Here is a 22,770-nt window from a genome sequence, read left to right as displayed (position 1 = left end):
ATTCTGGAGCTTACCGATCACGAGCTTATAGCAAGAATAATTTTTTAATTAATTAAATAGGACATAGGAAACAACAACACATCAACAATCCTAATAACGCCGAGAATACCGCTAAATCCCCATCGATTCGACCTACATTTGACAAGCGCACAATGAGACATTCTGGAGCGGTGTGGAAATGGAAACACAGGGAACCAGCGGAGCGCATCTGCGGAAACCAAACAGATTTTCCTAGCACAATTTAACCCTTGGATCTGTATAAACTTCATGTAACAGGAGGTCAGACTTTACACTGGCGAAGTTGTAGTGTTATTTTTCATGTTCCTGATGATTCGTCAATCGGGCGCGCCTGCGTCCGCATCGCTTGCATCAGTTGCACCACAATGGGGACGGTTCAAATACAGCATAAGAAGCCACTCGTCACGATACATCTCTAGAGATTTGTGGTTAGACTGAGAATCATCTGTCTAACATATAGTTTAAGCTATCTATCTAAGCTAGCTTCAGATTCACAACACACTGCAGTGTTCTTTATAGCATAAATTAACTCTTATATTTACTGCAACTGCAATTTAATCGTAGGTACGACTTGAATAGCGAGTTGCATAAGTCCAACTAGTTACAATCTGCTTCAAAAGCTAATCGTAATGCCAAATGTCTAGAGATTAACGTTGACACAATGTATGAATTGGTTTAATCATTCTAAAAAAACATTGTAGTATTATGTACAAAATTAACATTATTCAATTCAATTCTCGCATCACATTCACACTTTGCATAGGATAGTCCTTGAACCGCACAGAACGGCTACACGCACAAGTCGCACAACCCATGGTCGAGTAATTATAGACACTATAGAAATAAATAAAACTGTTTTAAAATGTGACCATACTATTTTTTTACTTTGTTTTAGTGATGTCGTTCTTTCAGAGTTCATCTCATTCGCCGTTTTACTTAAGTCAGGAATGTCGGTCATTTGTCAGGACTGCGAACAGAATACAAAAATGTCAGGAATTTTGGACAAATACCTATAAAGATTAAGTATCTAGTTAGTTTAATAAGTTAGAATGCCGTGCAGATTAATTAGATTTCAAAGGTTTAGATTTGGCCACGGCATGCCAAGAATTTTGTCAGAACTTTCAAACAGAAGTTAACAACAATGGAGATAGTTCGACTTAAAGTCGATATCAGAAACTGATCGGTGACGATGACAAATCTGTAAAAAAATTACTGTTCCAATAAGACAACGGTCTTAATATGTAAAGTGAGAGCGATAAGGTATTGGAACGATCAACATTGTCAACGGTGACTACGCAGCGACGACACAAAAAGATGAGTTGGCATTATGAATAAATATATCGTTAACGTGAGTAACGGCGCCTGACATGTTATATCCAGATTGATGGTAAGAATAAAACAACATATCATGGGATGTGCTTAGTAACGATTCATCTGATAAGTGCTAAAGCAATATTCAGAATCAAATAGCATTGAAGAACGCCGTATGAACCGCTTTTACGATTGTCATGCAATAATAATATTGGTACAAACACATTCTGTATTCGCATAAAAAATTACCATTGCAATCAATAAATTTGTCGGTATACTGCCCTCCACTCCTTTAATTCTCCCCTCATTAAGAGGTACGCTTATAGTTGATAAATTCCGGCATAAAAAATATCCTATATCCTTTTTCAGGTATAAAGTTATATTACGTAAAGTGTGCGAAATCGCCATCGAAATCCGTTCAGTCGTTTTTGCGTGGTCGAGGAAAACATCCAAACGTACGAAATATACAAACCGCCACACTTATAATATTAGTAGGATAATAAATCATCATAACATGTTGTTATATAGGACCACCAGCCCACCGATGACAATTTTGCATGTAACGTCTCTCCCTGCCATAAATAGAATGGGTTTGTGCTGGTGCCGGTTGCAATTGATTCGACCTCAGTCCCCTCCGGGTGAATAGTTTAACTGTCATTGACGTCATTGTTAGTTGTTAGACGTTACGCATCTTTAGGACCGTTAGGCATTCAGTTTCGGGGACAAACTTTGCTATTGTGTATACGATAAAAAGTTTTCCTTTAGCTAGCGCCAATAGAGACATTTCGAGAAAATTTCACTACGGCCTGCGTAGAAGAATCTGCAATAAAGAAATTAATATACATTTTTCTGAGCTTTTTTTATTGATTTACCCTAATAACATAAAAAATGTAACTCGAAGACATTTCTCCACCTTCCTGAAGTCTGGCACATATGAAATTTAAATGAAGTCGGGCACATATGAAATTTAAAGTATACCATTTGGACTAATTAATTAAACTTAAATAAAAAACGTGACGTCTACTTATGAATAACTTTAATGTCAATACGATACGAGCAAAGCACTGTCAGCATGGAGACTATATAAAGGATCCAAATCTCTATGTATGAAAAGTGTCCATCAAAAAACAGTAATTAGGCGGCGCCACCGTACACCGAAATACTACCAAAAACAACCTACGTAATTTGGTCGGGTTATTTGTTGCCTTATATGGTTCATGTTATAGTCATGTCCCAGAGCCTAACTAGCGCCACCGGAGAGATTAGGAACTATTATTTAAAGCTGAAAGCGGTCACTTTTGCAACAATTCTGCCATAAGAGATTGGCATCCTTTCTATACCATCCATGACTGTCAGGAACAGGAAAAACAAAAATCAAGATAAGCTTATAAATGACCTATATAAACAATTACTGCAAATTCCCCGCCAAATGACAATGCTGTTTACCGACTATAAATCTAGGTCAGTTATGTTACCCTATTCATATTCCCGAAAAATGCACGCAATGCACCGATAGCAAGCGGGTCGGGAGTCGGGCGTCGCAATGCAGGTGCGACCCAGATTGCAGGCCCTTGGGGTTCGCGGGTTAAGCCAACAGTACCAATGAACTAAGATTGATTAGACTACGGATCATAGATCAAGCAAGGCATGACCAATCACTGCAAGTTTATTGGTTTGAGCGAAAAACAATGTCATTCAGCGGAATGGGACCGGCCACTGATGGTTTTGTGCTTCAATCAAGGCATATACTCGTAAATCTAGAGATTCCTTACAAGCCCAAGATACGCGAACAGCACCAAATCGAACAAGTGTATCGACATCGAGCAGTTACAACTTACAACGTCGTAGTGAACTTTTTTGCTGGATAGTACCGTGTTTTTAAGTGGCTACCAGGTTTTTTTGTCGTAAATGTCCCTTACATGTGTAGAGTTGGAGACTGATCGTCATAGAGTCGTAAACCTGATCCGTAGCGCGCTGCCTAACCGCTGACGCTACGCAACATTGTGTGCCAAGACCATTCGCTGTAGAAGTGGTAAGTTGGTAACCACATAATATGAATTTAAGGCGTTATCGATTTTGGTGTGATTTGTGCGTCCTTTGTTCGATAAGTCGTACACAGTCGCAGTTGTTGTGAATTATGCAAACTGTGCAAACACCGGTGGAATTCAATTCGACTTTTATCAGCAAGTAAGGCATAATAACACCAGAAGTAAACGATAACATCTATGACTGCAGGTGCGACCTAAATTGAAACCGGGCCTTTTTGAGGACTTGACGCACACACGGCACGGCGGCGGCATGCTACATGACACAGTATGCTACATCATAATAACTTTCGCGGCATACCATAAATTGTGCCATTTTCAACCAAAAGGGTACTTATTGTCGCTTGTCAGTAAGCCTTGTAAGTTAACCTTATCGACAAGCGACAATGTGGTACCTTTTGGTTGAAAACGACACAATTATTAGATATGGATGATATGGCGGTTTTACTGTAGTTGGCCAAACAAATCTTGTCAGTAGAAAAAGGCGGCAAATTAAAAAAAATGTAATAGGCGCGAAGGGATATCGTCCCATAGAAAATTTGAATTTCGCGCCTTTTTCTACTGACAACATTTGCTTGACCAACTATACCTCGATTACAATTTTTTTTTTTAATGTTCGTTTCATGTACAAATCAAACTATGTTCGCGCTTACTTATTTCATAATAGTAAGTTTTACGACGGGAAACGTCAAAACTGATAAGTCTTCAGATGAGGTTACCAAGTACATAATGTAAACATTATTTATCTCTACATTTATTTCTACGCGAGTTGAATGTAGATATCAGTAAGTTTTGAAAGTAGGCCTAAGAATACGGGAAGTTAAGAAATTCTTATTTAAGCAAACTTGGCAAGCCATGGTAACTAAAAGAGACGACAGAAATTTACACGAGCAAACGCTGTGTACCCACTGACCCGCTCTAACGAAATGCAATTGGGTCAGCACTCGACTCTCAGCATAAAGCTCTCCATACAGGGGTTTTTTGCTCGAATGCAGCTGTACCCATATGGTTCATTAAACTCTGTGTGGGGACAATATGTGTCAACACTAATGAGCACTCGTGCTGGTTGCGAACGCAACAATTCATGAGATCGACGCTGAAGCTCTGAAAATATGAAGATATATAAAATTACGCAACGGAAAATGAGGAAATGTGAAACGAGAGCTCATAACCACAACATCGATTAAAAATCTTACAACATCTGTAAAATAGGTCAAGCGATGTACAGTTTTACAGCGGTCTGTGACGTTTCAACGCGGTTTTTACCACGATGACGCCGCACTGAAAAACGCTTTCCTTTACGCATCTCCTGAAAAAGTACTAGGCGAGCATGAGTCGCGAACAGTTATTGTTATCAGCGATGGCGTGGCAGGGCGGGGACGCGCGGGGGCGGCCTTATCGTGACGTCGCGCGCATCTGTGCTAACTACGGCGGCGTATCTTATCGCGACGCTCAAGCGCAGCGATCCTTGACAACAGCTGTTCGCCTATGGAGGCCTGGTATACTTTGTGAAATTTCCTCAAATTTCAGCGGAATTCAAGAGTTTTAGGTAAATTAGGTGAAATTTGAACGCGTAAGCAATATTTCATTTTGTAACAACTCAACCGGTAGCGTATTTTTATCACTCTGCTGTAATGTCTTGATAATAACAACGTAAAGTACACCGTACCGTATTCATAAAGAAGCACTTGCTTCGCTAAAAATAACAAACGAGCAGATATTATCGATGTAACGAGACAATGAAACTGGCTACTATCAATCAGTACAGCAATTAACATCCATTGAGGAGTTCACGCTCGCCCCGCACGGCGCGCACCGTGCCCTTCGGCACTGACTGTTCAATTGTTCAGTTTTTAGTATTATCACAGGTGTTCAACATTAGGGACGCGTGAAAAAACTTCTGTAAATAGACGACGCACAGACGCAGCGACAAGCTTCCGAATGCAGCGTACTGCAGCAAGCAAAAAATAAAAACAACACACACTCCTTTTTTGGGCAGTCGTGTAATAAATGTTTTCATTTCATTTCAATTTGATTTCTGAGCCACTTTGTCACAGTGACAATCTATATGAATTACTGTTAAGGATCTTCATATAATATCACTGTAACAAGGTGCAGTGGCACATATCAAGTTGCCTAAGCGCGTTGGACGGTCTGAAGAAAACATGGGCCAAATGTTTCTTTTAGAGAAGAGAGCGCGTAACTTATTTGACCGCGATTATACACAACAAGTAGTTTTTCCGTTTAATTAAATTTCTCATTATTTTTTGTGGTGTTTGATAAAACAACGGTTGGGCAACGGAACAGCCGGTAATCACCGTCAATGTGAAGGTGAACACACAACGATAAAGCGGCTGCGGCCTGCGGGTCGCAAACATCCGCCACTTACCGCGATGCTATTTGTTTTTGACAATCACAGCGTAAAAACATGAGGCTCGCTGACTCTTTAGTCAAGCAAGAGGTCAGAGGCTGTTCACGGTGCAAACGAGCCTTTGCGTAGATATTCGATACACAGCGAATACCCAGAACCGTACAGTGGTGAAGAAGCAGGCAAGCGGAACCTGATAATACCTATCCGAAATGCTCTTCTTAGTCGGAAACTGAACGGTACCGATACCGATATGCAAAAGGTATTTCTTACTCATCCACAGAAGCACAGGACATCCAACGCTATCGAAAATCTTCAGCCCATCCCATGTACTTACGTGTAGGCTACTGAATCGACGACATCCTGTGACACTAACACTCTAACAGCCACACTTAACTGAACATAAGTCTTATGTCGTTGCATTACGGTTTCCAAATGGAGTAATCTATATCAACGATTGTGCGATCTGTGAAGTGACCATTTGAAAACCTTCTTTCATTGCAATAAGATTGACAAAAGGTCAGTTTGTGTCCACGCACGTGACGGTCGGTTTCATAGCGCAATTGAAGCCAAGATGAGAACTGAATTTACGGCAGATGGCGGGCCGGAAGTGATAAGACGGCCGACGACCTCTCTAACCTACGTTGCTCACTAGCTGGCTACTACTTTATTGTGGAAACAATGCGTACACAGTATACATTATTATTTGTTTAAACTGCCGAGTCGCAGACATCTGTCAGACATGGTCCGTTTTGTGAAAGTTTTGTAATTTTTGAAATAACAGAAAGACTTTCTAATAAAAGGAGCTAAAAATAGAGTTCCGCTTGTATTACAAGATTTTGCAAGGGTTATGCAAAGGAAGTACATGAAGCAGGCGTATGTGACAAATTCTTCAAAATAAGAGAAATATTATCTCATAACCATTAATACTTGTCGTCAATATTTACGACTGAACTTAGTCTACGAAGATACTGAATATTTACTATGATCATAAAATGGAAATAATCTTTAATTACATCGTTAAACCATGAAACGATTAGTAACAAATAATCAGATGTTTATTTGCTCAACAGGGACTGTTTGAAAAGCCATAGAGAAATCTTAATGGGCATAAAATAAATAATCAACAAGGGACATAATATCAGTTATCGCATGTCGCTCAGTTGCCTGCGGAATTTAAATTACTGCCATTAACAGACTGCATCCTCTCGGATTGAACTTCAAGACGTGAACGGTTCATTAAAAGCTTGAAGTTATTGCAAGAATCGATATAGTTGCACATTGCACCATCACACCTATTCCTTTTTAGCTACGTTTTAAGTAAAACATTCACGACTATATATTCAATAATGTTGCAGTAGCACAATTGTCAAATAAGTAGGTAACTGCTCAACCAGAGGACTTACGTTACGGCCAACCACTTCGTTGGTTCATCTATTTGCCTTTCTATATAAAGCGAACTTACCATCATTGTGGCGAGGATACATGCATGATAATAGACAGTTTGGGCAGTTAATTAACGCCTCATAACCGGAGCCAGGTGTCCAAACATAGCCATGTGAAGGAGTAACCTGGTTTGGAATCAAAACATGAGGGAACTATAAACAACACGTTAGGATGATCGTCGTTGCTTAGTTAATTTTAGGAAGAGCGTTATCAACACTGTCTTGTAAGTCTTACCCTTTCCCGCATTTTGTTTCATATATGTCCATTATAAATTCTACGCTATTGACAGCTATTAAAGTTTTACCAATCACCATCAGCATCTAAAACATTCTAACTGTACTTATGGATTGTTTTATAGTTCTCTATAGGATGACAGGTGCATTAAAACTTTTCCTTCGAGTGAAGATCAAACATTCTTAAGATTATACTAACACAACCTAATTTTCTAGAAAAAAAGTTTCTTAATCAACCAGCACGATCTAAATTCCCTAATTGCATGATACGCGTAGAAAACCTCTAGAAAGCCGTAGAGTATTTCGGTCACTTGTGTTAATTGATATCCGCTGTAGCTTGTTTGAACTCGGACGGATGCAATTTGCTCTGTCTACTGTACTGGCGTGACAAAAGACACTTCCAAACATCCTTTAACGACAATCAAACCTTAAAATACACGGCGATACGGATTAATTTCCCTTAGAGGCTTTTAGTTACAATCAGGAACACTGTGGTTATTTCATTCGTATTATAGGCCGACCGCCCACATACATATTGAAGACGGCTGGATACCAAGAAGGTTTTAATCGTAAAGATAGTATCGTAAAGCTACTAAAGTCATTAAATGCAAGGTAAATCATGGATGTAATTATTGATTGTGATTACATTAATGTTGATTAAAGCAAGCAGGCAAGAGTGATAATTTTAAACAGTTATACGTCGTATAAATAATAAAATTGTGGTAAACGTAGAGCCGTGCCGTAGCATGGAAAGGACCCAAAGGAAAAAGAAAACGGGGAAAACCATTAAGAAGGTGGGTCGATGACATTAGCGGGAGAAAAATGGCAAACAAAAGCAAAGGACAGGAAACAATGGGCAAAATTGGAGGAGGCCTTTACCCTACAGAGGGGTTCTCATTTGGAAAAAATATAAATTATTTTCAGTGCATTAATTAATAATAATAATATAAGTAAATAAATAATTAAATGTTTTGTCACAATTAAATTAAGTATTATAAAAGTTATAAATTCAAATAAATAATTAATAATAATGTCACTGTAAATTGATATTTATTTGTTTGTTGCATGTAAATGAAAAAAATGTTATGCATGTACAAAAATGAGAAAAATAAAAGGCTTATTTAATTTAAACGTATTTCGTAAGTTAAGATCCGGTTTTGTGGTTAGAAAATATACAGAGCAGGTGGGAACACAGCAAAACGAACAATAATAACTTTCCTAATTTTCAATGTCAACGCGTTTTTGTGAACGCGTAAAAAACGGAATGACACAAAAGAGACCATATCACCTCTCACTCGAGCTTAACCTTGTTTGTTTGATGCTTACACTCGTGTAGAATATGTAGATATGTTCATAAACTACTAATTCACAAGTGAAAAAATGGTATTACACTAAATATTTTGCTATATCAACCAACAATGTGCAAATCACGAAAATAACTCGAGATCACAATAGGCGCCGCTCTCATACAGCCTTGGCACGAAGCCTGAACAGTTGAACACCCACTGGCCTGAATTAGCCGGCTGTTGACTCCGTCAGCGGGTATAGTAATGCACGATCTGCTGACGTACACGGTGACTCGGTCAATGATGATGCACAAATCACGCAATATGTCAATATCATTTAAGAATAATGTGAAGGTTCACCTTAATGTGTTGGGTTATTATTATGTTTTCTTAGAAACATTTGCTTGCTGTTTCCAAGTGAACAATGGTTATTATTCACAACGACGGGACTTAATCGCGTAAAATAAAATAAAATCTTAATCGTGAAAGTTCAAATCAGTGTTGAACAATAGTTGTTCAAGTTACCAAAGGGAGTCCAGGACTTCACTAAGGAGTTTGTTAACCTGCCGAAAAACACAGTCAGAATCATAAGGGATTGTGTCGGTAGTGTTAGTATTAATACTTGTCAAGTATTTCACACAAGCTTAGTTGAATCTAAATTTCTAGACAAATGTAGTGAGAGTTTGTTCCCTGCTTCAGGAGGAAGTGAAAGCGAGAAGTATTTTAATATCGGGTTGATCTTTTTGTAAGTACGTGCCGGGGTCGAAGCGAAAGCAACGCTGATTGGGTACACTACACGCTGCCACGGAGAGCGGAATAAATAACAGGACATCTCACAAATATTGCGCGGCTTAAGGACAGGATTGTGTAACTGCTGAATCTTGTGCAACTGATTTCATGCATATTATTGTATGAGCTGAAAGGATAAAACGAGCTAAAGCAGTGAGGGCTCAAACCTTTGTGGCTACCGACAGTTTGGCACTGACATAAACGCTAGTGCGTACTGACATATTATTGCGAGCGAGATGTATAGAAAGTAAATTACGTAGACGTTGGCGTATATGTCAGTGTTGACACTATCAGTGACTCATGGTACGGGTACTGGTGAAATAAATAACGCAAACCTAGCAATCCTTGCTAAAATATGATTGGCCAACTAATTACGAGTAAACCTTGGTTTTGGAGAGGCTCTGTGTAATTAAAGCGCTTTGTCATTTGTCCAAAGTCCGAAGTTTTCCAGGCTTAACTAACCGTCATTGATGGATGCGAATTTGAATTTTCGAACGTGGAAAGTAGAAAGTGGATAATTAGTTCTAAGCAAGTGACGTCCGTTGATTGCCTGAATGGACAGGCAAAACAAGTCGAGAATGGAATATCATAACTTTCAATTCAATCATAACGTTCACTATTTAAAATAATTGACGATACAAATTCTGTTGTAATTGTAGGTATAATATTTGTTCTTTCTCGCCATTCATATCCACATACAGGGAGCTTGTGAGTACCCTGAGTGTAGAAAGTATAAACGAAGTACTTTGTCTATCTGTAATCCTATCTTTCTTTATGCATTTCTTTCGTGGGTCATCTAAACTGCAATCTAATAATATCTAGCTGTTCTACCGGCCAAACTAATCAAAAACAGCTACCTTTCAAAAATGACAAATGACCTTAAATATCGACGTCAACGTCACGTTGCGTCATCGTTCATGACCAGACAAGTATGCAGTGCAATGAAACGCACAAAGGGGTCTATCTTGCTGCGACTGGACCGTTGTTTCGGCGTGACGTTGCATTGCAACACTCTAGATTGGAATCTCAATTGCCTTAGCGGTACTAAATTAACACGTTTAATATACGGAAAACATACAATCGCTATTACAAGACTTGGAACGTATTAGAATGATTCTTTTGAAGTGTCTCAATGACTTAATTCAGTTAATAGATAGTAACAGTATCTATGAGGAAAAATATAAAAGCCCTTAGCGGACTTGCATATTCAGATATGTTTGAGTACCCTCGCTTCTTTACAATGTCTGTATGACTTGAAGATAGCTCAAATATACATCGCAAAAGGCATAGAAGTCATAGAACATGTGTAGCTAAGCGTGAAGTGAAAGAGGTTCGGGCGTGTGCCCTGGCACACTTAACCGGCGTAGGTTGGTCTTTTTTAAATTCCATGACTCATCAAGTGAGCGATGCGCTTATGATGCAAATCTCAAGCGCGGATTTATGGAAATTCAGAATGGCAGCATCAATTTGCATGATAAAGTTCGTCGGGATCCTTGAAAGTGCTCCATTGGCCGTTGCTAGTAATAATATAATGAAGAAGACACTAAGTTTTCAACTAGCTTTGCTTTAAAAGCTTTCATACACTTAATGATGGAGGACCTTGTTGTAAAAGTGAATAAAAAGCGAAAAACAGTAGGTATATTTTATTCACAAGGGTTTGTTTACAATAAAATACATGAATATACATTCATACATACATAATCGAAGTGTAATTAAAAGAAAATTATGGAAATAATACAGTTTCCTTGACGGGTGGGAGCACTGGGAGCATTGGCTACAATCGTTCACACAGTTAACTGACGACTTGTATACCTTATTACTTAGACATAAGGTCCACCTACGGATAATTAACATGTTCCTGTTAGTACAGCACTGTGTTATGAATACTCCCATGTGAACGTGGAGGGTAATTGAGAAAGGTAGAGCTGTAGGTACGTGTTGATATGATACATTTACTGCGTTGTAGTTTAGAGCTATAAGAGCGACGTTCGTGGGAAACTTTCGCAAGGTTTAGTGTTTTAATAACGAGTTATTGTGTTTTCAAGGTTAGTTTTAGAACAGAGGCTAGAACATCACACATCTGTCCAGATATTTGCAAGTAACTAAGAATTCGTAATAAAAGCACAGGAATTATTAAAATAATTTATGCGATGATTTCCGTTGGATAGAACTGGCCTTAAGATCGAATTTTATATAAACTACATATCTATAGGCAGTAGCCACGTCTGACCATTTGCGTTTCTGCCGATGTAATACTTTACTGTGTAATACTGACGCCGCCTTCAGTAAATGACGAAGTATTTCGACAACGGCAATAAAACTAAGCGTGCCTACTTAAAAGCTAATAAACGGTAATTGTAATAAAACTAAACTCCAGGACGCCGCTTTGAAGTCAAGTTAACGGCCACCGCTATTTCCGCAATCATCCTCGCTCGTAAATACTAGGTTCCTATAATTTTTTTCGTCCACACTGTACATAAACCTTATTGCTTAGACATAAGGTTCACCTATGATCAATTATGCGTGTTAGTTTCTGTCGGCACTCGGCAGGAGGCGTTCAGCTGCTGTTCGCGAACACTTTTCAATTTATCCCTTTTTTCCTTGCAAAAACAACGAGACGAAGACTATTGCGAATAGCATTTGACATAAGTCTTTTCGGTATGAGCTATATTTGGAACAGTTGGGAGTAACATGAATAATGTCCAAAGGAAAGAAGATGTATGTATCCATAAAACTATGTTTTATAAAAGCTTTTTGCTAGTAGGACAGAAATGTGCCTCGCAGCAGTTTAACGAGCCGTTTATTACCAGGACGTATAAACTTTCTAACAAGATATAAAAGTGTTGCTACTTGCTACTATAAGTATAATGAGTATGTATCTATAAAACGAGAAGTTGTCAAATTAGGAAACTTTCGCTTACTTCCAACTTTCTGGATACCTACTTGATATGTCAAATCTCTCGTTCTGTTAGGAAGACTTTGAAGATCTTCAAGAATCATTGAGAGCATTAAATATGTCAGCAAACGCTCACTAAAAAGCCAAGAACCCGTATGTCCACATGAAAAGTCATCTCTTAAGTGTATACCAGACCAACGAGCTTTTACTTAGCTAACTGGGAGACGTATAGGAGAAGCAAAACTTGTACATCGCATTGCTTGTTTTTGTCGCATTTTTCATCAAGTGGACTAATATTCTGGCACTAGCTACATTGAAAACTATTGATATGCATGCTTCGCTACTAAATCGCCGTGACGAGATATATAAATGTCTCAGCCGATAGGCCGTAAGTCTCTGTTGCAGTATGTAAACCACACGTGCAAAGAGCGGAACTAAACAATAGAAGCGATAGCGATGTAATTATAGTCATGCGGTATAAATCATACATGCTTTGGCACTATTGCAGTAAAATAAGGCATTATAACACTTAAAGCCAAACATGAATACCACTAAGCCTGAGTTGTCGGCAATGCGCTGGTCGTTATCCAAGGCACCACTCTATCAATGAGATTGTTCGGCGGACCATGGTTTCTGCGAACTTTCCGTGTTTTGGAGCCGACGGGTATTAAAGTACCCCTACTTAGTAGAGGCCGTTGGGTGTCCTTTAAAGGTGTAACGTGGTGCAACCCGAGATTCAAGATCGGGTAAACCGTTACACAGCTGATGCACAGTTAGACGATTAGATCGATCTTAGAGAAGACTGTCAGTCTGCGTTTTATTACGCATAAACTTATCCTGGACACTAGATTATAGTCTAAGTTTACTGTTTCTTGACTATTCTAGTATTCAATTCAACTACAAACGTGAAAATGGAAATATGTAATAAAGGAATTGTATAAAATTACGATAAGATCTCGATTAGCATTTAATATGTTGTTTAATTTTTCTCTATAAAAACGCATCGGTCACCATTTTTTTACCAGTGCAATAAAAGTTTCAAACTGACAAACCGGTGGCAAAAGCCAGTTTCACAATCACAACATTCACAACCCGATTTAGTACGGAATCACTTCAACAACGAACATAGATCAGCATGCCTCTTAGACTCTCAGACAGTGCAATCAAACTTAGAACAGCCGAACGGTTTCGCGACCAAGTAAAGGCATATTCTATAAGAAATGACGGTAGTTAGAATCGTAAATAGATGTAGTAACATCGGTAGGAATAATGTTTGAGGCGATTCTATCATTATTTCGTCATTATTTTTTTGCTACCAAAGCAGATTTGCCTTCCAATCGTGAGTCGTGATCAATTTGAACTATTTTTTTATATAAAAACCTTTTTAACCAACCGCTCTTTCACGGGGTCACCTCAGTAAGGAACATAGCGCACAATTACTCTCCAAACAGTGCGACATTACACGTCTGTGCGTGCAAAGCCCTACAGCTTGGAATAGTCCATTAAACCGTTGCAGGTCACGCAAACTCTCGCACCAAGCGCCAAGCGATTTACAGTTTCGATTGCAAAACCAACTCGCTCCATTTCAGCGTTTCGACATCTATCGCTGCCGTTAAATACCCATAAAATCTTTATTAGTATTACACAGAAATTATTTGAGCGCAGAAAATTAAAACTGCCTTTTTATATCGGGTTGTAAAATAATAATGATGATGGGGGTTCAGAAAGTAACCTGCTGGCGGGCATATGAATCAAGCGGCCTTATAAGGGCTGATGTCTGCAAACAATAAAAAATAGAGCGACTGCATGCGGCCAATGAGGAAAAAGAGCTGCCATTGTGTGCGAGGGTTCGCACAATCGTGTTTTTAAAGATTCGTATATGTTTTTCGTGAGACACTTTCTTTGTGTTCAATACACGATAACCATCAATTGCGTGTCAAAGGCGGAGTTATTTTGAGAGATATTATAATATATTAGGCAAGCCGGCGAGAATCGGATTTATATTTTCCAACTGAGCCGGCTTTTACGTTTTAATTTTATAGTATAAAGAGGAAAAGCAGTGAAATAGTGTACACCCCGAGTACCTAAGTACTCAATGTATAAAACCGGACAAGTGCGAGTCGGACTCGCCCACAGACGGTTCCGTACTTTTTAGTATTTGTTGTTGTAGCGGCAACAGAAATACATCATCTGTGAAAATTTCAACTGTCTAGCTATCACGGTTAATGAGATACAGCCTGCTGACAGACATACGGACAGCAGAGTCTTAGTAATGGGGTCCCGTTTTTACCCTTTGGGTACGGAATCCTAATAACCGGCCAAATGCGAGTCGGGCTCGCGAATTAGGTACCATTACGCAAAAAACGGGAAAAATCACGTTTGTTGTACGTGGGGCTCCCCACTTAAATATTTATTTTATTTGGTTTAGCACGGAATTCGCGCCCGGACAGTACAGTACAGTACCCAGAGGGTTGGTGGGTAGGTGGACTGATTCATAAAGATTAATAAAACTTATAGTGTGCGTAATCAGACAGTAAATAACAACCGCGGCACAACAAAACATACAATCATTAATAGCCTAAATAACACTGGATCTTATCGATCTTGGTATCAAGTTGATCAAGTTCGATAATTGTTGATAACGCCATGTAGTCGAGTCGGGATAACTTATCAATAATTACCTAGTCGATATGATTTTATAATTGGAATTGGTTCTGCTTAGTCATAAGCAGATAAGGTTTTCATAGATGTATTTATTTACAATCAACTGTAACCTGTAACATGTGAAGTTAGTAAGTATTTCGTAGTTAGTATTTATTGGCAATAAAATTTATGAGCTTTTATCCCGATTCGGAAGTATTTTACTCTATTCTACCTATTTCTCGAAATCATAAAAATATACTGTATAGGTGAATTCATAAGTGCAGGCGGGAGATTTTGCACTGAACTGTCAAAATTCTCATTTAAAATCCGCGGCAAATTGAATCGATCTTTTAATACATGATATTTAGATGCAGTGGCAGCCCTAAGTTCGCGATAGCATACGGGTCGTCGGCCGCGACATGCGCCCTGCGCTGCGTCTGCGCCCGGCTCCCGTGCGTACGCGCCTGTTGCAACGTTCACCTTTGAAAATAGAAGCCTGTCTGCTGACAACGAGAAGAATGTCCCCAGTCCCTGAGTCATTTTTGCAATTTTGAATTTGGAACAATTCCAATCGATTTTATATTGTCATTTTAAAAGTATATCGGAATTTAGGAGGGTATAATAGACCGCTCAAATGAGCCCTTTTCCATAGACCCTCAGAATAATCATAGACCCGTCGTTAGGTTAGGTTAAATGAATTGATGTCAGAACTTTTAGGACATCTACCAATAAGAAACGTGAAATAGGAACGTGTTTGTCGTGTTATTGTATAACTAGCTTTTGCCCGCGACTTAGTCTGCGTGGAGTTAATAATTTCGGTAGCTTATTTTTTATCCAATCTGCTTTTTATCGATTCCCCATACATAGGATGACTTTTGGGATAAAAACTACCCATGTCCTTCCCCGGGACTCAAATTATATCTATACCAAATTTCAACTAAATCGGTTCAGCGCTTTAAGCGTGAAGAGGTGACAGACAGACAGACAGACACACTTTCGCATTTATAATATTACTAGCTTTTGCCTGCGACTTCGTCTGCGTGGAGTTAATAATTTGGGTAGCTTAATTTTATCCGATCTGCTTTTTATCGATTCTCCACACAAACTTTTACCCCCCCTTTTCACCTCCTTAAAGGATGACTTCTGAGATAAAAACTACCCTATGTCCTTCCCCGTGACTCAAACTATGTCTAGACCAAATTCCAACTAAGTCGGTTCAGCGGTTTAAGCGTGAAGAGGTAACACACAAACAGAAAGACGGACAGACAAACTTTCACATTTATAATATTAGTATGGATAATATAAACACCACTTTGGCTTTACTAAAACGTAATTTGTAGGTAAACAATTAAAGCCATAGTCGAAAGGAAGTGAGAGATAATGTAATCAGTCTGGGTAATGAAAATAGCATGAGTCAAACTACGTACTACGTAGATACACGATTACTTCGATGTTACGGCGACTTGATAAATGTATACTTTCTAACCTTTAGTATAGATCGAATCATATCAACTGAGCTAATGCAACTGTACTAACAATGGCATTGTATTATTACAATACTATTATCTGCTTTTGTTCTCGTAGCCGCCAACTGGTTACTTACAAAATAAGTTAGAAGTGCATTACCTTTAAATCGAAACGTATAGGTAGAAACAAATTTATGTGCAGGGAGGCTCAGTTATATCTGCAGCTGACTGTACACAACAGCAACTACGGACCAACACAATGCCATTTTATTATACAACAGCGGATTCTAATACTTAACCTCCGTGAATTTGACCAATTTACGTCCAGGTTTTAGGGTAATTTGGCATCTTGAACCTTTTGACTCTCGGATCTCTAAAGGTGCAGTTCCGAGACAAGCGACACTGACGCCACTAACGCCGCGTTAGTATCGCCGCGACAGAGCGACCACAAAGTTCTATATAAATACATGACGGCGTGTACGAAACTACGAACACCGAACGAACACGAACACGAACATCGCCGTGTTCGTTCGTACACTCCGTCATGTATTTATATAGAACCTTGTACTGTTACTGTCGCTGTGTCGCGGCGATACTAACGCGGCGTTAGTGGCGTCAGTGTCGCTTGGCTCGGAACTGCACCTTTATACCCGCCTTGCCCAACTCTAGCGGTTCTCTGTGACCTGTTCAAGATCGTCTACCATCGTAAATATAATCTATCACTGATAATCTACTAATTCAAATGCGTTGAAAGCTAAGTGTAAGGCCTGAGTGGACGCTCGAGTTGAGAGCGTGCAGCGGGGCGGGGCGTGCGGCGTGCATGTTAAACATAAACAAATGCAAATGTATAGGAGCGGCCTTAGTGCACGCTGCTCAAATCACACGTGAGCCGTACGCCACGCTGCACGCTCCGCCGAACGCTCCGCTTCGAGCGTCTACTCAGGCCTTACACTAACAATGATCGCAGACAGAACCCATAAAATTGCTCTAAACACACAACACACTCACACTACAGTCCACAACAGTATACTCAAGGTCATAGCAGACAGGGTGGATTCTACATGTACCTTCCTGAAATTTTGGATTGAACTAATTGTAAATAATCGAATTTAAACTATCGTGAGACATATTAACTTAACTAACTTAGCGGTCGCAACATGTCGCGCGAGTGACTAAAATTACGTGAGTGAAACCGCTAAGTTAGTTAAGTTAATTGTAAATAATTAAATAATGTAGTACAAGTTAAGTAACTAACGTAGTCATAAGCCAAACTAACAATTCTATAGATAAAATTTATCTGAAATAAAGAATTAATAATAATAAACAGGGGCGCGGTGACCCTCCCACACATTGAAACTTAATTTAACAAATGAGACAAATCAATGACTGTACTCTATAGGCGTGTAACGAAACTAACGACTGTGTAGGAATGAAACTAAATTCAGTGTCATTTTATCTTTTGCCAGATAAAATAGATAAGTAAGACAAGTTTAACAATCTTGAGGCATGATAAAGAAATGACATAATACAATAATATACAGTATTTACCAGGGTTCGAAAGGATAATTATCAATGATAGTTATCTTGATAATTATCGCGATAATTATCGTGATTTTTAGCCTGATAATTATCGATTTGATAATAACCTAAAATTTACGAAGATTCTAAGACAAGATTTTAAAATTTACTCAAGAATTCAAAGAAAATAAATATAGCACCATCCATACCTGGGATAATTATCCGATATTTATCGGATAATTAAGAGAATTTATCACTGGCCCATCCTATATATAAAGCCTGACCAGAAATATATGATCATTGTCAAGAGGGCGCTGTTATTCTCAATTCTCAATGTATAGGGTGACAGTTCAGTATAGTATGAAAAAATTAGTTCCAGTGAAATTCCGCAACATGGCGCGTGATCCCAGTGAGGGCCAGTGATAATATCTCTTTTAGTATTGACGTCTTTCGTTAAAATGCATTTATCATTGGCCCACTCTATACATTAATATACATAACCGACAATCCATGAACTCTATTTCAATTCCATAAGGTCTACCAATGGTCAAAGCGTGCATACATAAATACCTATAGCACAGAAAGTAATAACTCTGCATCGGTTGAACGGTTAAATGCATGTGTGATGAGAATATGGGTGTCGCGATGATCGCTATTTGCGTACATCCGCCGTCCCCCCTGCTATTCTGTACACTTTTCTACCGTTTTGCATTGTCGTTTTGTACGCGGTCCCGAAAAGATTACGATTTTTATATTTCATGAAACAGATTCCATAATAAATTACCTAGAGGCTCTGTGAGCTGTAGAACTCGCGAACAGGCTCCGCTATTTTGAAAAACTGGTTCGACAAACAAAAAATTAATTGTATATATAAATTGTTTTCAATTATTATAATTGAGACCTTTCTCACCCTATTTCACGACAATCAGTTGAGAAAAGCGACCTTTAGGGGCTTTAGGTGGACATTCATACGAAAGGAAAGCATTTTTGTCCAAGGTGAATACGAAACCTTTGCTCACGCTAGGTCAAAAATAATTCAAAGAATAACCAAATCTTTCTTCCTTCCAATCATGCCCATTAATTATTTATTGTAGAACTCGCGAACAGGCTCCGCTATTTTGAAAAACTGGTTCGACAAAATAAAAAAATAATTGTATATATAAATTGTTTACAATTATTATAATTGAGATCTTTCTCACCCTATTTCACGACAATCAGTTGAGAAAACGACCTTTAGGGGCTTTAGGTGGACATTCATACGAAAGGAAAGCATTTTTGTCCAAGGTAAATACGAAACCTTTGCTCACGCTAGGTCAAAAATAATTCAAAGAATAACCAAATCTTTCTTCCTTCCAATCATGCCCATTATTTATTTTTTATGTACTTGGCATAATTAAAATCAATTTCTGCAGTAATTTTCCTCAAGTTCTACAACCAAACCAATGATTCAGATTACACAGGAAATGTGTGACCAAAACTACATAATTATATTGTTGACAAATAGGGAAACTGGAAGAAAAAAGCAAAAACAAGTATAAACTAAACTGCTGAAAAGAAAAGGATGGAAAGAGGACTGAATATATTTAAGTATTTATTTGTAAATAAATAAAACAATTTATCATTAGATTTAGTAAAAAAAGTATGGTAATGAAACCCACCTGGGACCAGTCTCATGAAAGTGTGCAACTTGTAATATAAGTTTATTATAAAAGAATAAGGTTTTTAGACTTCAGACATGTTCCTGTAAATTGGACAAAAAAGTCTAGGCATTATAACTAATGGCTCTTTGAGCTGTAGACGTCGCGAGCATAGCTTATACTGAACAAATGTGCAATTTTCAATCAATAGGGTATTGTCGGTTGTCAATAAGGCGCTATTTCCCATATAGCTTCAATTTGAAATCAACCTTATTCACAAGAGACAATGTGGTACCTTTCGGTTGAAAATGTCACAAATGCATACTTAACTCCGCCATTAAAACATTCAAAGACTGAATCCACAAAAATAAACCCAATAACCCACTACATTCTAGATTCCACCAACTCTCAATAGTCCTTACACCCTGGCGGGTGCTGCCTCTGCGTGAGTCGCATGACAGGGGCAAAAGCTGCATCCGTTCGGTGCAACCCTTACATTTCATTAAAGTGTCAAAAGGGCCTCTATGTGTTAGATCTATATCCCCACGCAAGTCTATCAAAAGACCGGGATTTATAGGCCCGTGAAATCCCAAATGGAAAAACTAAATAATAAAGTACTGTATTCCACACTACCTGCCTTTATTTACCCAATGAATTTTTATCATTTTTTTTTACCATTGCTTAATTAATTTGGTTTCTTTGGGTAATGTAAATAAATGAATACTTGTTATTAAAATTGTTCCTAAGAAACACTCAAAATAATTTTCATATCATTTACTTGATTCCAAAATAAAATAATTTTATGTGTCAGTCAAAGACTATAAGATAAATGAACTTAATGAAATGTAAATGTTACAAATTATGACATGCATGCACCTTAGTTTAATAATTTCCTGACTAGTCGAACTTGTTAGTAGTATAGATATTGTGTACATGATGTATATTTTAAATGTATCTATTACCATGTTTTGATGAATAAACTATTATCTATCTATCTATCTATCTATCTAATAGGTCTTATAACTATTGCAATATGATGTTGCAGGAGTGAAAGTTAGCCCAGATGCAGCCATCCAAGAAGTGCAGTCAAAGTGCAACTGCGCATAATCACAAATTATGCAAATAATCCACTATCACTAGCAATGAGCATTTTACCGACCCAGTATAATTTTATTTTGAATACAACAAAGTAGAAAAGATACATTTCACATTCACACCTTTCAGTATTCTTATTTCAGTAATCATCACATTTATTCAAATAAAAGCTTATGAATAGCAAAAGGAATGTGTTACAAATCTGATTTCCCATGATTTATTATGATTTCATTTGGAATGTATGCAGGCATTCATAAGATGTTTAATATGATTCACAATATTAATGATTTCATGTAAATAAAGAATTGTCCATATAAAGGAATTCCAAAGCTGCTTTGTGTCCGACATTGAGCTGCAAGTCTGCTAAACTTCAGACTGTCGAAAAACTTACCTTCAGGGTAGGCCTGTTTGTTGGCAATGACGTCGATGACGAGCCCCGTGTGGTTGTACAGCGGCCCCATGGCTCTCATGTCGAACTCCACGCTGGCCACGTACGTCGTGTTGATGTCAGGCCGGGAGTACACGACATCCGCCTGTTTCAGCACGTTGTCCATCTCCGAGCGCAGCGTGCGGCTGATGTCGCTCAGAAAAGACTCCCCGGCGGGCTTCTCGGCACCCGCCAGCGCCACCAACGCCAACAACACCCACATCCTCACTGACATCTTCGGCACAACAACACTACATAACCGAACAACTAACTGGTGATGCTTTTATCTCACTGTTTGCAAAACAAACACCGAAAGATACCCACTTTACTAAACATAAACACTAGCGCACTAGGTCGATATCGATATCGTGCGCCCCGTTCCGACGATGGGAAGACGATTTACAGCCCCAAAATTCCTTGTTAAGGACTGTTGGGACACTAGACTGTATTATATGCGTGCTTTGTGTCACAATTTACATGTTTTTGAAGGGAATCCTTTGTTTCGGAACGCGACTGCCGCGACTCGATCGGAACGGTCGATGAGTTTGCGGCGACTATAAAAAAGTCACGGCGCTCCCCGCGAGCGAGCGAGCGAGATTGATTCGAATGTGAACGAGACGAGGTGGACGACCGGTTTCGCCCCTCCAGCCGAAAATTCGTTCATTCGAATGATTTGTTGAGTTCTTTCACTCATTTAGTGATACCGCTATTAAAAATAAAACTCCCTGTTATCACAGAAGAATTAGTAATAGTCCGACAAGAAAATTATTGAGGATGGCAAAAATTTAGTATGGAATTTTTTTAGTTCCATTTTACAATTGTATGTCGCACTAAAACACACGACGTGTGACATGACTGACATGACATACCGACATACAGATAGGTATTGTCGTAGTAATAGGGTCCCGTTTTTACGCTTTGGGTACGGAACCCTAAAAATTGATATCTAGGTCATTTATCATATTTAACCGTTCAATGTCCCTTTACGATTATAAATTTGATTAGGTTCTAAATCCTGATGATGGAATATGGGGTGTGAATTAGAACACCTTGATATGGCAAGTTTTCATAACCGATCTTTAATGGAATTATATGTAAGTTGTGTACCACACTAAATAAAAACATTAAAAACCGACCCCTTGCATGAAAACAAGACTGGGTACCTACTGGTACTGGGAAAATCGAAGTTCGCAAGTTCTCTGTTATTCTAATTACGCCTTCATTGGAGTAAAAGAGAAAAATCCCCGCAACTTGCGAATTTTGGTTTTCGCAGTAGGCTCAGAGAGGGAGCTGTAGTTTAAGGCCGTTCCATCGGTTTGCCGCTATGAATATCTATCACTGTCACATTTCGTAAGAAAGAACGGGAAAGACCATACGCGCCAAGGGCAATTTTATCGATTTTTGACAATTTTTATTTATTTTACAAACGTTGCCTTACAATATCTAAATTCGAAAGCTGTCAAATTACTATTTAAGTTAAGTTTTTTTTTGTTTATAGTGTCACATAATAAGTAACGGGGTAAAGTTTGATTAAAACTTCGAGTTATATTCTATCGAGCGAAGTGCCATAATTCGTGTATCGGAAGCTGTGC

At 38.5% G+C, this 22,770-nt stretch overlaps 1 protein-coding gene across 2 annotated transcripts in view; it reads right to left on the bottom strand.

Annotated features, from left to right (window-relative positions):
* The window catches only part of LOC134744453 (prominin-like protein), an 86,574-nt gene extending 64,676 nt beyond the window's left edge, over positions 1 to 21,898 (bottom strand). For both annotated transcript variants that reach the window (XM_063678267.1, XM_063678268.1), the window contains exon 1: positions 21,143 to 21,898. In XM_063678267.1, the coding sequence (XP_063534337.1) occupies positions 21,143 to 21,413 (271 nt within the window). In that variant the 5' untranslated portion in view covers positions 21,414 to 21,898. The remainder of the gene's footprint in view (positions 1 to 21,142) is intronic.
* Positions 21,899 to 22,770: the final 872 nt, after the last annotated feature.

Source organism: Cydia strobilella, chromosome 9, assembly GCF_947568885.1.
Source record: "Cydia strobilella chromosome 9, ilCydStro3.1, whole genome shotgun sequence".
In the NCBI taxonomy this organism is placed as follows: domain Eukaryota; kingdom Metazoa; phylum Arthropoda; class Insecta; order Lepidoptera; family Tortricidae; genus Cydia; species Cydia strobilella.
This window is presented reverse-complemented; position numbering and strand designations above follow the sequence as displayed.